This window comes from Haliaeetus albicilla, chromosome 1 (genome assembly GCF_947461875.1).
Source record: "Haliaeetus albicilla chromosome 1, bHalAlb1.1, whole genome shotgun sequence".
Taxonomy (NCBI): Eukaryota; Metazoa; Chordata; class Aves; order Accipitriformes; family Accipitridae; genus Haliaeetus; species Haliaeetus albicilla.
In genome coordinates, this window is record NC_091483.1 from 6,245,211 (window position 1) to 6,264,844 (window position 19,634).

At 37.7% G+C, this 19,634-nt stretch overlaps 1 protein-coding gene across 50 annotated transcripts in view; it reads right to left on the bottom strand.

Annotated features, from left to right (window-relative positions):
* ANK2 (ankyrin 2) overlaps window positions 1-19,634 on the bottom strand; it is a 381,284-nt gene that overhangs the window by 59,850 nt on the left and 301,800 nt on the right. For 27 of the 50 annotated variants that reach the window (XM_069809172.1, XM_069807441.1, XM_069808950.1 and 24 more), the window contains 3 exons: window positions 9,796-9,940; window positions 4,396-4,498; window positions 3,662-3,765 (listed from right to left, as the gene is read on the bottom strand). In XM_069809172.1, the coding sequence (XP_069665273.1) occupies window positions 3,662-3,765; window positions 4,396-4,498; window positions 9,796-9,940 (352 nt within the window). Of the gene's footprint in view, window positions 1-12; window positions 55-3,661; window positions 3,766-4,395; window positions 4,499-9,795; window positions 9,941-19,634 lie in introns of all 50 variants that reach the window. The other 23 variants (XM_069806335.1, XM_069806911.1, XM_069807877.1 and 20 more) reach the window with 1 other exon arrangement.

Here is a 19,634-nt window from a genome sequence, read left to right on the forward strand (position 1 = left end):
TATTTTGTTTACCTTGTTAGCAAGGATCCAGTCTCCTTTTTTGCAGACATGCAGCTAAGAATGATAATTCACATTATTTGTCACAGTTCAAGCTGCCCACTCCCTCATCCTGCTCCCTTTTTCATTGATGGAACCAACAACTTGCAGAAAGGTAAATTCACTAATAATATCCCAACTGTTTAATTTTGTCAGATACAAGTACTGATACACTTGGATCATCATCTGTTAGTCAAATAGGGACTTATTCCATCAAATTATATAAAAGAAATCAGTATCTTTCATTAAATAGAAGTTTTACTGTGAGCATGTCAGAGGTGGAAAAACTGCAGAGCTGCTACATATCTTGCTCTAGAACACAAAAGCAAGTTAATATCAAAGCATGAATTCAAAGCTCCTTCCTCACAGTGCCACATTCCTGACAATATGTCAGATTTGCCTCTCATACTTTTACATATTTGTCAGTAAAATTCTTAGAAATATAATCTATACAACTAAATTGTGGACATTTTTTTCACTGTATCACCAGAATCCAGGTATGAAAACAACATAATTTTGCACATAGTTTATACTTCAAAATCTTGCAGTCAGCCTTATCTTCACCATTCACACAGAACTACTGTGGGTGCTAGAGACATATGAGTATGATACTGTCAGGCAATGTCTAAATGCTGCATGTAAAAAGAAATCTTCTGTTTCGTGGGTTTTTGCCTCCCGACTTAATCACAACGTGTGTTCTTCCACCACAGGATATTGTGAGGTATGAGATTAAAACTGTGAAACACATCTGCATTTATGTAGGCATTAGTTCTGTCTCTCATAACGCTTCAGCAGGAAAGTATACATAATATCCCCTAATATTACCAGCAAAGAGATAAAAGTCTATCTTGTTGCATAGTTAGCACCCAAACTTCCTGGCATATTCAGAGATCCTTACCATTGCTCAATATGTAAGATCAGACAGTTTTATCAGGAGAAGCAAATCTGATTTGCTGAAAGGAAGTTTAAATGCAGGAATTCATACCTTTTCCTTCAGCCAATGCATGAAACTATCTGGAAACTGTTAGCTGTGTAAAATGACCAGGAGATGTTTATGTTGAGATTGTGAGCACCAAAAGACTGTTACCTCTTGAGAGAGAATTATTTTATTGCTTTCAAATTGGCTGCCAAAGACTCTGACCAAAGAGCTTGCTTTTCTTTCCTTATTGATGAAATTATCAACATACTGAAACAATAGTTACATATAAAGTTCAAATGGATGGTTAAAACATTTTCCCCTTCTGAGATTTCAGGCAAGAGACGTTTTGGTTAGTTACATAAAAGCTGAATTACATGCCTGTGAAATTCCACACCAAGAGAACAATTCTCTATAAATTTATCCTTTTGCTTGGGGGTGTTACACTATGATCCACAGAAACACTTCCCTACAATGGGAGATCAGTAAGAACCCAACAACAATTTGGGGTTAGCCACTTAAGTAGTGCAGGGAGAGAATAGTGTCATTTTTTTCTGAGATTGCACAGAATACAAAATTAAGATCATCTGTGGCAAATAAATTACTGTCCAATACTTTGCTGATGTGTTACTTTATAAAAACACGGTCTGAACTCAATACATCTCCAGTGTCTTGGGCAAAACCAAGGCCATACCCTTGCTTAAAGCCACTAACAATGTTTCTATAGGATTTCTTTTCAAACACTAGGAGTTTTCTTTCATGACAGATATATACTACTTCAGTGCGTGCACCTGAAATGTCAGCAGTGTTGCTAGTTCATAAGAACCTAGTAATAGTGTGTGTCTGTGTATGAAGGAGGGTGTAGGTGACGAGCAGGGTATAAATGACAAAAATATTTGTTGTTGTTGTTCTAGCTAAGTGAATGCAACAATCATGCACACAGTACTTCGACAATTGTTTCACTTTTAAATTAAGGTCTTACAAGCGAAACTTAATGTATTTTCCTAAAAAAGAGATGTAAACAAGATGCACCCCAACAATTTATGATAAACTTAATGACTTGCACAAATCTAAGCAAGATAAAAGTGAAGCATTGTACAGTCTTTTCCAAAGGCTGAGTAATCATTATTATGGGTTTCTTTATTACAATATTTAGTGGCAAGTTAGTTGGTATGTATAAAAAGAAGAACATAATTTGTGTTGTGTTAAATGTCACTATTTCATAGAAGGCTGCAGGGAGCATTGTTCCTATTAATATCAGATATTCTTATCCTATCGCTAGCATCCTGGTCATCCAAAAAGATCTAAATATCACTAATATTTTTTAAAAGACAAACACAAAATGATTGCACATCCAAGAAAAAAATGCCACCTTTCCAGAAAGTATTTAGTTCATCCTCTGCAGTCACTGAAAGGACCTACCTTTCTGAAAGTGAAAAGTAACACGTCCTTTGGAAAAAGCCTGTAAACTATTTAGGGTTAGAATAAACCACCAAAACCATTTTAAAGCTTACATACTGGCATATATAAAAACACATACATATTGTACACATTAAGTATTTTCATTTAATTTGTTAGTTTTAGAGCTCAAGAAAAGCAAATCCAAACAACACTGGTCACAGCCAAATATCCTGCTATCAGCTAACAAACTTCTCATATATGTCACAAATCACTCAATTTGCAATCGCAGTTATAACAATATTTTTCCTCTTCTAGACCAGGACTGCCTGTCATTCCAAATGAGACTCCCGTGTTATTTTATGAAAGATAAGGACTGTCAGATTGTTGCAAACTCATTTGAGATTAACAAAACAAAAAAAAAACCACCAAACAACCAAACAAACAAAAAAACCCCAAACCAACAACTTTCTCCTTGTTATGTCCAGCCATGCTGCATACAACACAGCTCTGCAGAAATAAAATGCTTTTTCGTGACATCAGTTTCTTATTAATGCATCTGCATGTGCCTCATCAAATGTGACAGCAGGACACAAGCGTAGAATTCAGTGTAAAGAATAAACTTACTTAAAACACTGTAAGAGCACTTAAAGCAAATGCACTCACAGATTTTGAGGCCAACCAGGATAAGTTTTGTACATATGAATTCGGCTGCGCCTGAGTTTTGACCCATCTTATTCCATTTCAATGAGCTTGCCTAAATGCAAATGCTTATTACAAAGAGTCAGTTGTGAGAATGCATGAACATAGTGGCCAAATATGTGTAAAGCACATGATGTTTAAGTTTCTTGCCTATTACACCGTTCATGTAATTTAAAATCCTTGGCTTCTTTCTTCAGTAATCACGACAAACGCTAGAGTTGGTGCTTACCTAAACTACTTCACTAGCATAGGAAGTACTCACCATCAGGAGTGATTAGGCCCTTGGTCTCAATTCTTACTAACTTTAAAAAGGCACTGTATTTATTTCTCCATAAAATTCACACAAACGCATATGTGTGTGTGTGCGCGTCAATTATTCATTCCTCTGGAACTTGACTGAAAGCTCACTGACTTGCAATGCTTTCAGTGGCTAGTCTTGGTACTCAGGCTTGCTTGACTGTCAGAGCTTAAGAAATCATAACAATTTATTGACAGCTCTAGGATGCAACGAATTAAAATATAACTCCTCGTTAAGCATTAGTTGAAGCTGCTGCCACTGCAGGTACTCTGTTTCTCTTTTTTTGGTATAATGCTAATTGATACACTCACCCTGAATGAATAGGGCTGGAAGAAAGAGCCACATTGTCCAAGTTTTCAGGGCCCCAGCTTAAGCGGTATGAATTCCTTTCAGCTTCTTTGGCCAGAGTTGTTACCTTGGTAAGCAAAAAACCCTCCTTTTTACTACAATAAAATCAGTTTAACAACCAAACAATAAGAAGATGTATTTTGCATAGTAGTGCCTAAAGCATTTAAACTTTTTTTAAAAAAGAAAACAAAGGAGTAATGATTGTGTTAAGATATTAGAAACCCCTTATTGTAATATTTTGTACTTACTGAAAGTAATCATATGTTAGTGGTCCCAGTGAAATTAATGCTGTGATTTACCAAAGTGGCATTTCCTAAATCTTTTTTTTTTTTTTTTTTTTTTTCAACTACAAGCATGCTTCAGGATAGTATCTTTGAGGGCAATGGCCTTGAGTTCATTAGATCACCTGAATATTTAGCCCAATGGCTGTTAGCATCACTCAAAGATCAGTTAAAATGGAGAACATTATAAAGACCGTCCCTGTACTATATTCACACAGCTTATCCATTTATTATGGAATAGCGTTTAATATTGCACAGCATAATAGGCCATAAAATATCAATAAAAATGAGAGATTTATATTAAAATAAACAAAGCAGCACACACGACGTGGTATCACTAGTACAATCTAAACTGCAATCTTTTTGTATTTCTGTATTTATCCAACCGATAAGTGAACTTAGGAGAATTTGCTTACCTGCTGGCTGGGGATTACAACCGTATCGTCAATCATGGCACTGTCCCTCAGGTAGGAGGCATGGCTCAATGTGTGGGACCTGTCTGAACTGAAGGATCGCAGGCTGGTAGGTTGGTTGGATGCCATAGCAATATATCAGCAGTACAGATGATGTTGTAAAGGTGTCATGATAGATCGAGTGGGAGAATGAAAAAAGCGTGCTATTAGCAATATGATGCAGCTTCCAGGGGGAGTAGATAATAGTCACGGGGGGGAAAACAGCTTTACAAATCTGTGTTATGCTACCTTTCTGACCAAGGGCCACAAAGTCTTTTGACTGAATTATTTACTTCAAAATGCAGAACCTAGAGACTGATCTAGGTGACAGTTCATTTTATACTCATGAATACTTTGTAATTGGCTTTGTGGCCTGATAGTTTCCTTATAATAAAGGGCATAAATTTCTTTTAAGTATGGCTCTTTGGAGAAGTTCTCTCTTCTGCTACGTCACACAAGCAAACCACTATGGAAAACCAGAATGCTAACATCTGAAGAAAAGCTGAAATGACTTTCTGAAGCTTTGTCATGATCTACTCTCTCCCCTTAAAACTGTAAATAAGTAAGCTTGATATTGTCCCCTGGAAGGTACACACAGCAAGGTGAATTGTGGCCAGCCGCAAGCTCCTGTGTAAAACAAAATTCTTCCTCTGTATGCCAACAGCATCTTTAGAGAGGCAGTCCAAACGTGAGCACTGTTTTCTTTGTAAGTACACACAGCTCTACAAAAAAACTGGTTGCTGTAGCAATGAGAGATGCAAGGCAGTAAATAAGCTGCTTCCAAGCACTGGCTCAGAATGTAACTGCAGAATCCACTAGCAAAAAGCAAAAAAAGACAAATAAGACACCACAGAAGGACATATTGAGGTAAATGGGGTTTCTGCTACCAAATACCACTAGTTTTGTCCTTTAAATATTTACTAGCAGCAGTATTACAATAGTGATTTTTAAAACCAGATCAACCACCTTCAGATGTTACACATGTACTCTGTGATATTGTTCTGCATCTTGAGGAATATAGTACATATAACTGAAAGAAGCAGGTTTTTTTTCACGGCTTACACATCCATGAGTAGTACTCCTAATGACTAACACACTGGATCAGAACAATAGGCCATTTATCTAGATATGCAGACTTTTAAGGGATAATTCATTTTCAGTAGTTAGCAATAAAAAAGACGTGTACATTATGGACATGAGATTCAAGTGCTTTAAATGCAGATCTTGTGGATTCTGATTCAGACCAGTCAGCCTTCTTTAACAATAGCTACATTCACTCGATAATTTTTTTGATTCATTTTCAGAAGCAAGTGGTTATCTTATTTTTCTTAGAAATACATGACATTGAAGAATAATCAATGCTACTGATCATTGACTTATACCAGTGGCCTATTTAGCATACTAGGTGGATTGTACAAAACTGAAAGCAAAGATAGGTATTATGCAAGTATCAGCCTTAGGAAAGTCTTGAGAAAAAAACAATCCAATAGTAAATAATCTCTCTTACATGTCATGAAATGTCTTTCACCCAGACAAGTGGAAAAGGTGAGACAATGTAAGGCTGGTATTATTGGAATTATGCATTTCTGGAATAAAATTCCGATTCCATTAAAACAACCAACTAAATTTCAATAGGGACAGAAGTTTACCCTAACTGTCTGCATATAACATTTCAGAAAAAAATTATGAAAGGGAATCTTGACTGAAGAGTATTTTAGTTACATATTTTAGTGTGAATTGGGTAGGCAGAGTACACCTTGCTTGTTCCTAACAAGAGTACTTCAGTAAACATTTGTTCTTTGGTTGAAAAATAAGCCTCAGTGGCAGACCCCATTTGCCATCATTATCCTTTATTCATTTCAATGTTTGACACTTTCAGAACTGCTTCACTGTGCCATGCAATGCTTGTAAGAGGTTCACCATCCAAGTTGTAGGTTCTGCTATTCAGCTAATGTCATGTCCTTGATAGATACTGAATGAAAGGAAGTATGTACTAGATTTGACTGGTTATCTGTATGGTGATTTTGTCCGTATTCTCCTGCAAGTACCCAGCACCGCTACTGCCACCGCTACAAGTATCTTAGTACATATCCACTATGTAGTACCTGTACATAAGCTCCAGTAAATATCCAGTAGGTTGAGGGTATGGACTTTATCTACAGGCAAGGTATGCACAAGCATGACTGAGGTCTGCAGTAAATTAGAAGTCTAGATTTCCTACTACACTTCAGTTCAAAACTAGTGTTCAGATGACACAGCCCCTCTTCTGTGTGCTGTACCAGCTTAATGAAGAGCAAACCAGTAGTTAAAAGGTCTGTACTTCTGCGACTTAGAAATAAAGGTACTGACTGAAACAACAGTCCAGTTACAGAAGCGTAGTGGCACTGAACAGAACTTATTGTTTATTATTGTAATAAGTCTTCAGGGATCCTGTAAAAAAAAAAAAAAACACCTAAAACACAGAGACAACTAAACAACAAAACTAATGCCTACATACAGATTCTTTCCAAATCTGGGGGTTGTGGGGTCAATAGCGCTCTACTCAGCCCTAGAGACTGAACTGTGGAACCCAGGAACGCTACAAAACTCCTGAATGTAAGAGTGCCTCTTGCCCGTGTTAGGTAATGCACGGGCATGTGTCACCCACCTCTTCTAAGCCCTGAATAGAGGCCAGGTGGTATCCAGAAAGTAAGAGCAGCACACTCTAGCCAAGTTTCTAATCTGGATGACTGGGAGGCCATGTTGCAGGACACATCCACTTGCCAGCCTAGACAGACCTCTAGCAATCTCTAGTCCAGCTGAGTGTATCTCTTGTTGCGGGAAGTGTATGTTGTTTCAGAAGCTGGGAAAAGAACCTGGTATCATTGAAAACTGCATCAATCAGCCTTGAAAACATTTCTCTATTTAAAGACTGAAAGGCTTCGTCACACTTGTCATAGACCAGCAAGGTGGAAGGGATTGAAAATGAAATGGGGTCTTTTCAAATAGTGGTGATCTGATATGGCCCAAATCAGTTCTGGCTCTCAATATCCAGAGGGAGAATCCAGCTAGTGTAGTCCATTCTCTTTAATTTTTATTCTACCACTGTTTCACCACACAGAGAAGGAAGACAGCTAACCTCCCCGGCAGCATGGTGACAGAAAGACAGCTACCAGCTGTTGCGATCTAGTGCAGTTTTCCTGATGCTTGCTAACAGTATTTGTACAGGAATCAGGGAAGTTTCTGTAGGACAGTGGCTATGTCATACTATGACCTTTCTAGACAGAGGGTACTGTTGGATCAATATTCACCACTATGTATCATACTCATTTGAGACTATATCTCAAAAGCAGCGTCGTTCATTTGGTTCTCCAAAACAACTTTCCGGCATACAGCAGGCCTCCAAAATGGATGAACAGAGACAGGTGCCATAAAAGGATAGAGAGACAACATGTTTTCATGCTATGTAATACCTACCTGGGCATGGTGCTAATGAAAGCATATGAAAAAGAATGAAGGGGAGAGAGAAATAAAATAAACAGGGAAGATGGTTACAAAAGAAAGAGATATGTTTTTAAATCAAATTGTTTAATGCATAAGATAACATGAGTCTAGACTGCTAATACTATTTTGCTTTACTGAATTTCTTGAAAAACCAAAGTCAGTTTAATGCAATGAAAATCACATTACAGCAAAAGCAAAATAATTTAAGCAGTCTCTGTGAAAATTCTTACAACCAGTAACCTGACAGTGACAGAAAATGAGACCATGGAGTTAGAAAGATGTACTTTTTTCTTTCATTCTTTCTCCCTTTATAATTTTGCTTCATTTCAATATATTCATGCTTGATACAGGACATGAAATAATTTTCATACAACACAAAATAAACACATCAATTACATGCCAGTGAATTTCTACTGAAATCCACTGACAGTATTTAAAAGCTAAAATATTCTAAATGGGAGCAGAAACTAGCTTAACACTTGCCTGCACAATCATTTCTATAACACATCTTAAAATTAAAAAAAAAACAACAAAACTTTGTACCATTGAAAGCACGTGATAAAAGGTTTTGATTTTTAAGCATTCTGATGTAGTTCATAAACATCCTCTCAGACTTAAAAAGCCACACAGTCACTTTGTTTTCAGTGGATTCACTGGGGCTGTCTAAAAACCAACAAAGACTCCAAGCTTATAAGACCTGAATGATGAGGGATTTACACATGCTGTGAGGCAAACCAAACTGCTTCCTGGCATCTTTTGTTCCAGGAGCAATTCATAGCCTACTGAAGTAAACAGAACGGATCCTACTGATTTCACTGAGCTTCAGAAATGCTGCCAGAATAACAACCAAGACTGGAAAATTAGGTAGGTTAAAAATTCCTTCTGTTGCCAAGATCTCAACTTTTTTCTTTTTTTCCTTTAGTGAATCCCAATTCTAAAGGCAGTAAGTCTGGAGACATTACTGATTTACACTAGACATTGTCATTTTCAAACAGGAATGCCCGGGTAGCCTATTCTAAACTAGAACTGTGGGTGTTAACCTGCCAGTGTGAGCCTACACTTCTGCTCACTAGTAAAGGCTCTAATTTTGAAAAGGGAACTCCATATTTTTTGTAGACTATAGTGACATTGCTAAAATAAAATAAAAAAAATAAAGATTAAAGCTGCAGGCATTATTATTCCGCAAATACATCTAGGGTTAAATTCAACTTGTTAGATATAAGCAAATGAGTAAGTTTTCTGGACTGCACACACCTTCTTTTTTTCTAATGGTTTGGGGTTTTTTATTTACAACATAAATACAGTGCTGTGCCAGTAGAAGGAAACACTTCTCTTTCCTGCTAATTCAACCATGATGAAACAGAAGGAATCAATGTGCTTGCTGACAATACACTCACTGCTAATCCAATGCAGGATGACCAGGTCCATTGCTCTTTTTCTTATATCTATAGCCAGCAAACTTCTCTAAAAAGTCAGCTCACCTAACGCTGAAACACCCTGTCCACCTATCGACCCATCACCTGACTCACGACAGGAGGCGATGGGCATGATTCATAAACCCTTTCCATAGACAGCTATACGCTTCTTCCTTTGCCTGACCGCAGAGACAATAAAGCAAGCTATGTCTTTTCAAGAACCAAATAAGAATCACAAACAAATTCTTCATTAGACTCCGAGTACAGTATTAGTGCCAAATGTACTCATTTCTGGACAGGTCCTACAAAGTGGTGACTGCCACACTGACATCCCTAATAAAGAAATGTTTGACAAGTGCATCCCATGTCTCCCTTGAGTGAAGGACCCCGAGAAAGGGATTTCAAACATGTATAACAAAATGCGTGCAGAATTATCGTGAGAAAAGATACGTGTCCAGGCAAATACCTGTCAGATCGTCCTCCTTCCAAGCTGTACCTTAGGTAGTTCATACCATCTAAGAACTGGCTGCTTGGTAAAGAGTCATCTCCTAGTTCTCTGAGGTCTTCTGGCCTAAGGTACTCTCCTCCATCTCCTGTCATTGTGTCATCACCTTTAAACCAATCACAGAAGGGATAGAGATAAGCACACACAAGTTTGATTTCATTTACATGTTGGGATCTAACAGCTGGATGGCACAATAAACACGAAGGCATTTTCCACTCAGGAAACACTGCAAACCACAAGCAATTAATGTATTTAATGAAACTGGCACATCAAGCAGGACTTGGAAAAAAAAAAATTGAAATCAAGGTGATTAATCAATTAGATTTAATCTAATTTTTGCTGTTGCACATACTGGTAAGAGGCAAATTTCTTTGCCGCTCTCTAAAGCATGGTCTCTCTGTTCCTTTATCCATTTTAGCGCTCTGGTCACAGCTACACTGTATCACAGCCTGACAGTTTATGATTAAATATAGCTACTTACTTGACTGTAAACTATGTGTTTTCAGCTGAAAAGGTGTTTTCTGTGGCCTTATGCCTGATAGTTGCAAATCCTAATTTAAACTCTCCATTGTCCAAACTCCACATCATATGAGGCTGTCTCACCCATGTTCCAACATCATTCTGTGATCAGCAAAAAAATTCTTTTTTTCTAAAACATGGCAATATCCAGAAACTGGAAATAAGCTCACATGCATAGATGGCAATGATCATTAATCAGAAAAGTAATTAATCATGAATCAAAGCCTAAATGATCATTGGCTATCTGACATAGTAAGCTTTTTGCATATACTCTGAATAACAAGGTTTAATTTTTTTTTTCAATCCAAAATTATTTTCCCCAGGAAATTCTGTCTATATGAAGTCACAGTTTGCTTTTCCCCGGCAGACTAACAAAACAGATTACATTGCCAAGCAACATGTAGATGTTTCTTTCCATTCCCGTTTGCAACACGGTTTCTCTCCACAGTTTCTGCCTGGAGATTTCAGTCACTTTCCCAATGGTTAATTACTACTGCATGAGCCTGCCAGAGGCTTGGTGTGGCCCACAGAACCGCACAACATGACCCTAGGCCACTGATACCTTCAAACTTTCTCATTTTCTAAGCTGCAGGGGCAAACGACAAGAACCTGAAGCTCAGTTACATGAAGGAGACTGCAGCTGTTACACAGGAACAGTCTTCAAGGGGCTACACATTCCAGCTGCAGTAATTCACCCTGATATGCTGAGAAACTCGAAGGATTGTAAAGGTTAGGTAAGTGGTATCCGTACTGTTTCAAACAGAATTCATTTGGGCACCAGGACAGTTGCCACTTGTGTGATTTGAAGTCTTAATAAAGCAGAAATCACAAAACCCAATTACTGTTACTGCTGCTGTTTCTGGTAGAGCATCTCTCCCTCACCCCCCACAAAAAGTTATTGGTATTACAAGCTATAGGAGTCATGCTCACTAGTAAAGGAAAAAATATTTCTATTTCTTTTCATGAAACAAATCAAGCTAGTTTTTCTAGCTTGATGTTTCAGCTAATAAATAAATAATTTATAATTTGTCAGCTAAAACTAAGTAATCTTTTGGGGTTTTAAGATTTTTTTGTATACACAAATATTATAAGTAAAAATGAGGCCTAAATCTTTTCAGTATAATAACAAAAGCTCTTGAAAATTCCATCTGCCCACATGAAGAGGGAGAAACTGGGCACAGTTTCACAGAAAACAATAAAATGCATTTAATCATTGCATGTTTCCTGTCTTCTGACAGATGATGCCTCCTGTTTCCTGGGAATGTCACATTGTAAAGCACGGGGCTTAGTGAAACTTGGAAGATATTAAGGCAATGCTGTTAATCAAACACTAAAAGGAATTTCAAGTTATATTTCAAATAAACTAGATACTTATAATCACGCCAGACATTCCTTCTATAATAGAAACAAAGGCAAAATCTTCACCACTTTCATCACACCCACATCCTTTAAAAAAAAAATCCGAACTCTACTCTTATTTCAAGCTTTGGCCTCTCATCTAAGAGTTGTCAATAATGGGTCTAAGTAACACTAGCTGTTTCATGTGAACATCTGCAAACAGTATCCATGAATATTTCACAATGTCTTCAGAACATTCATCTGTTGGTAACACAGCTTACTTGCTAGCATACTGGTCTTGAGTGAGTGACCTAGAAGTTAAAGTCACTCCCCACCAACCCCTTGCGCGCTTCCATCTTTCCTTAACGAGATGAACTCCCAAAACAAGTAGTGCCTCCTAGTATGTGAAGAGAAAAAAATATGTATTTAAATCTAAATGATTGTGTAGCAATGTAACATTTCATACATTTGTGGTTACCTGAGTGTCTTAATTCCTGCTTTGCAGGGCAATTGCACATAGGCAAAGCAAATCAGTCTGAGTGTAACAAGCACTCACTCATCCTGCCAGTAATATTGTGTTGTCATTAAAAGATCTAAGACAGCTACATTCCTGAGTCTCAGTCAATTCAAACGTACACAGACATGTCATCCGCCGAGAAGAAATTACGTATTCAGCTGACCATGAGCTTCTTTACACAGCAAATCTTACCAGATGGGTAGTTTTGTGGCAGTAGAAGAAATTATCCTTTCTAATCACGTTAGAAAAGATTCATTTGCCATCATATTCCCCATCAGGTTAACGACAGTAACGTTTTCACCACTTACTACGCAGTTCAGGACAAACACAGCCCTTGACGTTGATGCTCCATGATTTGCACTGGCAGTCTATGAACTTACAGGTGGATTTCAATGAGTTACCCACTTAGTGATTTTTCTTCTGTTTACTTGAAAGAACACCTTCCTTTCTTCAGTGACACCAACGCACTTTCAGGGGTTTACTTGACAGGGGAAAACACACTGCAAAACACTGGGTGACCTTGCACTGTGCCCCAATTAAAACATTCCTGTTGAGCCTTGGCCTCATAACTACTACTGCCCCTCTTCCAAATATCTCTAAAAATTTTGTCCAAATCTGCATTTCTGAGTAACATCATCTTCTTTAGGGCAGGTGTGAAAGGAAATAGAATGCCCTAGAAGGAAGTATCAAGTGCCTGGACTCTCTTAAAAGAAACACAGGGGTTTTACTGGTAAGGACACAGGAACAAGAAGTAAAAAAAAATAATTTTTTTTTTTTTTAAAATTAAACCCCTAAACCTAGGAATCTGTTTATATTTAAACAAAAAGTGGCCAATAGCCAAGTCCCTGAACTTGCCGCTGCTATTATTTTTTCTTTGCAGAGTGCAAGTAACTCCCGATACGACAGGTAGCTTTTCCAGAGCAAAACACACAAAGCATCGTGGTCCCACTGCACTCTCAGCAAAAGTCTGGTTAGTTCATTAATCTGTTTCCAGTGGCCAAACTAATGCCCTGGAACAAGATTCGATACCCACCAAAAGCACACATTTTGTACAGGTTTGCAAGACTTGGGGATTTTTCTTTTCTCCTCAGAAGGGGGATAGAAAAAAAAAATGAGAGAGATCACTTGAAGCAAGAAGATGGATACAAAGGGTGGGACTAGCAAGGGCCAGGTTGCAGGGAGAAGAGGTCACAAAGACGGCCTAAGTTTAGCAGGTTCCAGGCCTGTTACTAGGAAAAAATGAGAAGGAGATATGGGCCTGCTAAACAAGGTGCTAAACATTTCTATGAGGTGTTGGCCACCTACAAGAACTATTAAATCAAGTGGCCTCTTCTGCAAAACTGGAGACCCAGCACTTTGCAGGGTTGGATCCAAGAGAGGGAAAGAAAGGATGAAAACGGAATGGAGAGGTGAAAAAGACAGACATTAAACGTAAGCATCTAGGAAAATGCACTGCTAACAGCAGTGCCATGCAGCTGACCTGAGCAGGCATCCCCGCACAATTCTGCACCGTGATGTGCAACACAGGTGACACTAACTGAGGAACATTTCCACCCTGCTGTTTTGTGCTGTAGAGGCACTCCAGAAAAAACAAACAGCTAGTTCGCGCTGACTCAGAAGACCCTGAACCTTTAAGATACTGCTGCCACAGAAACTGAATTAAAATAGCAGCATTGGCATCGTTCTGCAGAGCTTCACAGGGCTCTGAGGCAGCCTCACGCAATTACGAAGGAGGCAGCCTGCAGTTTAGCCTACGAGGAGCAGTCGGAGCTGCCCATACCCAGTGATGGTGCGGTTAGTTAGGCAGGCAAAAAATGGACAAAGCATGAATGCGAACCTTCCCTAAGATCCTTTAAAATGCAGCTACCTGGAGTTTTTTCTGCCTGCCTCTAGACTGGGGAGCAAGAGTAAACTCCATTGCCAGCCACTGTCAAAGCCACACAGAACTGTTTCCAAAGTCTGCAATAAAATAGAGCCAACCAACCAACTGGCAAAAATCCACAACTAATTAACTTTTTGCTCAAATCAGCAGTATTTGTATAATGACTCTTACTGGTCTGCTCCTCTTTTTTTTTTTTTTTCCCCCCACATTTTATGCTGACTTCATTATTTCTGTGTATCATGTACCCATAATATCCAAATATAGCAATGGATCTCAATTGCTAATTTATAAGATACCTATTAGCAGGAAGGGAAGCACCTGGGCAGATCTGACTGGCCACTCAAGACAGGAAATATTTGCCTTACTCTGAGTAGTACAGAGTAAATGAAAAGCTAATTTTGATGCTGATGACTTCACGTGTTTGAACACAGGTTTTGAGCATTATAAATTGTTTAATGGACTACTAAGAGAAACAGGCCACATGCTGAGACTACATATCTGCTCCTTCAGAGACAGTTTGACTAAATACACAGGATTTTACCAAACCATCAAAACTGAAGACCCACACTGATATTGCTGTACTTCTTAGTTTTCTTAAAATCTACAAAAGGGAGTGGTATGTCCTACCTATGTAAGTGATTAAATCAAGAAACAATCATGAACCACTCTGAAATCAAGAATGTGTTTTAAATGCAAAGTAACATTTACAAGACAGTAGCTCTGAAGCACTCAGCCACATGCAATTCTCTGCTTAGCTAAGTGTTTCATTAACATTTCTAAAACAGACTAGCTTTTTTTCAGAAATTATCCTCTGATATCAGGGAGCTAGGCAAATGTTTGATCAAGTAAGCAGGTTTAAAATTTTCACCACAGCATTCTGGATATGCATCTACAGATTCAACTCGTTTAGGGAAGCCTCAACAAAGGCAGTTCCTACCTTCCCTATAGTTCTCCTGCTAAATAAGTGACTTGCAAAATACAATTACTGTTTGTATTGTATGAGAATTGTATGAGAATCGCTCTGGAATTGTTTCTCACTAAACATAGAGAAAATATATGCAAAAGTTTAAAAAAAAAAAAAAAGAGAGAGAGCTGTGATAGAAACTGCCAGAAATTGCTTTTAATAGATGTTTTTAAAGCCAGATACAGTTATGTGAGTTTGCCAAAATTATTGTTTTCTCTACAGCATGCAGATAAGTCTACAGCTCCCCACATAAGTGCTGCTCCTTAAAAGTAACAGATGGAGAAGGGACAGCTATGGCAAGCACAATTTTTATGGAATATGTAAGTCCTGAAGCATATTTAAAGGAATGTATAATACAGAGTTTATCTGACACTTTCCTTGGACAGCTTCACCTCCTTAAATTCAATCCTCTATTTAATGGTACACACACACTAGAAGTTTCCCTGAATTACACTTTGGCTAATGCCTTTAATTTATTTCTTTTTAACCAGTCAGGAAAGCAGGGTTTCATGTGTGGTTTCATGCAGGGTTTCATACACTGATACATGACTTAACATGAATCATCATGTCAGCTATTAGTAGCTGAGTGCAGCATTTGCAGAAAGATTGAAGGTAAAGCAAATGAAAAGAAAAAAACCTGTATGTCTACCCTCCAGGTTCTGCAGGTAGGGGAAGACGCCTTGATTTTGTTTTCATGCAAATTAACCTGCTGCAAAATTAATTCCAGTGTTTCACAGGTGGCTACTATGGTATTTATAAAGTTGTTACGTTGGATCTAGATAACAAAGAATAAAAGCACTGCCTTTTTAGAATTGGACCACAAAAAACTCTCCCTACCTCCCTGAGCCACAAAAGCCTCGGAAGGTCATTGAGACTAACTGGCATGCTGAAAAGTCTCAGGTGTGGTGGGGCTACTAAACCATGTCCAGTCAAAACTGGGACTTGAATGAGTTCCCTGTATAGTATCAAGAGAAGCGATAAAGCATATCCCACAAGGAATTCTGGGCAGGAAATGACATTAAAAGAATATACTGGGGAAACTGATGGAGAACTGATTTAGTTTTTTGTTTCATGAGAAGAAAGCAGTGTTCTGATGGAAGAGGAAAATTCCCCCTAAACCTGGTAAACGCTTCCTATGAAATAGGAATTTACCTCACAATATGAAACACATGGGCACTAAGGAAGGAAAGCTTGGTCGAGTACAGGTATCTATGACTCCCAACAAACCTGCTGACCAAGACTCTGCATGCATTAAAGTGAAAAGAGGGTGAAAAAGTCTTTTCCTTCTTCCCAAGGATACAAAGTATTTACTAATTTTGCCTTTCCGAAATTCACATGGCAAGTACCACTCTCTTATGTAGCACTTTTAAAAATATTTGTAAAATGTTATGTACTGACACACAAGTCATCTTTCACAGCCACATTGTTCCAGGGAACAATAGCCCAAGACATCTGCTGCCCACAGAATGGGAAATGCTCCTCTGATTGGGAGAGCTCACTTTGACTACAAAATATCTGTAAGTACTGTCAGCAACCATAGAATCTTCAGCTAATTAAGGTTAATGTAAAAGCAACCAGGTTTTATCAATCATGAGTGGGAATAATACCCAGTAACTTTAAAGACAGATTTAGATCAGATGGATAAGACTAGTCAAAAATACATTTCCCCTTTTTAACATGTTGATTATTATTTACTTCAATGAACAGGGTCTTGCAGGTCCTGCCTATAATTCAATCTCTGAAGAAAATATTTCAGTGTGCAACATTGCTCATAAAGTAACAATTTAGGAAATAATGTAGAAGTAAATACAGTAGTGTCTCCTGGTCATGCCCATGCATTATCCCTTCTTTGCACTAACAAATTTGTGTCTGTAGTTTGGGTCATGTCTACACATCACTGACATCATTTATTATTGCTAATCTGGTCAATTCCACTTTTTGACAATACTGATGCAAATGAAATACAGCAGCTTTTTTAAAACTTTTGCCAAAATTTTTGCGACCTAATGACAATCTCCTATTTTTCATTATTAAAATGTTGACAAGTGAGCAATCTTTTGCAATTCTACTCCAACAAAAATAATTTATTTCCAATGACAATACCAGATATTTGAAGAAAAAAAAAAAAAAGCTATCTTCTCTGTGAAAGATTTCAATGAAAAAATCCAAGTAAGACTTCATTATAACTTTTTTTTCCCCAGATTCCCAGCAACAATGTCAATAAAGTTGTAAGAGAAAAACTGAGCAGCTAACCATTATATTGGGAACCTTTTGTGTTGACAAGAGATAAATTAAAAAAAAATTTAAAAAAGGGGCAACCAATTTTCAGATTTCCTGTTGCATTTGCACATCTGGCACTTAGAAGAAAAAAAAAAAAAAAATCCAAATTTTGCTCAGGCAAAAGCAAAAAAGAAAATATAAGTCATCTCAACAATACCATGTAAACAAAAGCAACTTTCCAGAGAAGAATCTTCCTTCATCTTGGATGACCATGTTAAAACATACCAGCAAGAAACTCTTTGCATAACAAACCTTACGGGGCATCTAAAGAATACAAATTTCTAGGAAATGGGAGGCAGACATTGGCAGGTTATCATAAGTAAAGTTTTAAGAATCAAGTCTTATTCACCAGCTATTTCTTTCTGAGTACAGATTTCTTTTTGTTAAAGAAAGTTTCAGTTAAATTTTCAACACATAGCTTTTGATTTACTTCTGTAAATCGACAAACTTTAGCCTACATTTTATACTACTGGTTATAAGACACTTAATTTAGAGTGTGAATTAATTCAGTGATGTTATTCTGAATTTACAGTGTTTTAACATGCAGCAGCAGCAACTTCCTTAAGTCTAACCAAGAACAGTTACTGGCTGCAACTTTAAGTTCCAGGTTTAATTAAGGTAAGTTATTCCTCAAGTCTTCCAACTAATTAAGCCACTACTTCAGTGGAATTATGTGCATGTACAACAGCAATGAATTCTGCCCAGACTTAACTGCTCATTTTTCACATCTATGCCATACTATTAATGTACTCTAAGGCCGTGTGTAGAGGCACTCAGTAAATTCACTGTCATATTTTACCACTGTTTACTGCTGTTATAGATACTATTAAGGAATTCAGTATGTTTATCAAAGTGCAAGCTGCAGTTACCACAAATATGAAGCGATACACTTTGACAAGAGAATATTCGTGGGTACCAGTGCACATTATCATTTAATAATAACAACATTCATAACAATAACTAGGTGGCCAGTTAGTTCCAGGCAAGCAGTTACAAAGGTAGATAAACAGATATATGTGACATTTTCTTCACAGCTCCCAACACACCAGGCAAAGCAGCTTATCATTATCGCATTCTATAACTGAAAGACTGAGATAATTGGAGTGACTTCCACAGAGTCATTTAGGAATCAACAGTGGCAGAAACAAATTCCTGAACCCTACTGGAGTGTCTGTCTGTAAATTAGTAACTTCTCAGTCCTTTGTGAGCATACATCTGAACCAGACTTACTAAGCAGTTTGAAAGTTCTCTTTGTTGATAGTTTCTCTACACTGGAAAAAATTGTCTACACTGAAAACAACTTTTTTCAATAAGAAAAAGGATTTTTTCTTTTTTAATCAGAAATCTGAGGTAATCAGGTATGGATTATCTGTGAAGTGCTTTCTGGAATCTACAATCACATTTTTTTATGTCCTTAAGTGATGCAGTTGTTCACAGATATGCCACCTTGTCACTGATGCACATTGATGAAGGGATAGCAAACCCCACTTTTACACACATACTATTACTGTGAGTATGTTTGAATGACGTAGTATCCCAATTTTGAGTAAGCTTTAAAACTAAAAAGGAGAAAAATGAGCAACTCTGTGAGAGGAAAAAAAGCAACAGTCTCACACTGGGCCATTATTGTATGTAGGCATTAATGCATAATTTATTTCATAAATTATTTAAGGACATGTGATGACGCTGTTTCCATTCTTAGAAAAACTTCAGCAAATTCAATGTCCTAATCACCTTTTTTTTAAGATGACTTAATTATTTGCAATTTTTTTTAAAGAAACACAAAGTTTAAAAAAAATAAGTCAACAACATCACCTTGTGTCTCAACCAGGCATAGGGCTGACTCTTTAGCAATTTTTAGACAAGCATCCCTCATGAAAGATGCTTTTTGTTCTTTGGATATTGTGATTCCAACTGATTTCTGAGACTCCATTGACTATCTGCACATGATTGTTCGCTCAACATTTGTCTATCGCTTCTCCGCAGTTGAAACATCAGCATTAATTACTGTGCGGTGTGAAATGACCTTTATGGTAGCCATCTGAGGGGCATGCTACTTCTGACAATGGTGTCTCACCTTCTACTTCAGCCTTTCTATTCCCTTCTGCCTGCAAAAGTAGTCTGGCCGAAAAATAACTTGTCCGAACAAAGAGATTAATTTTCAGACAGATCATTTCTCTGGGCTGGTTCACCACACGGTGAAACGTTTGTGCTGACATAATGGAGGATGTGGGAAAGTGTGGTTAGAGCTATGACAACTTCTTGCAGCAGCCAGAACAGTCTCAAAGAGACAGTGAAAC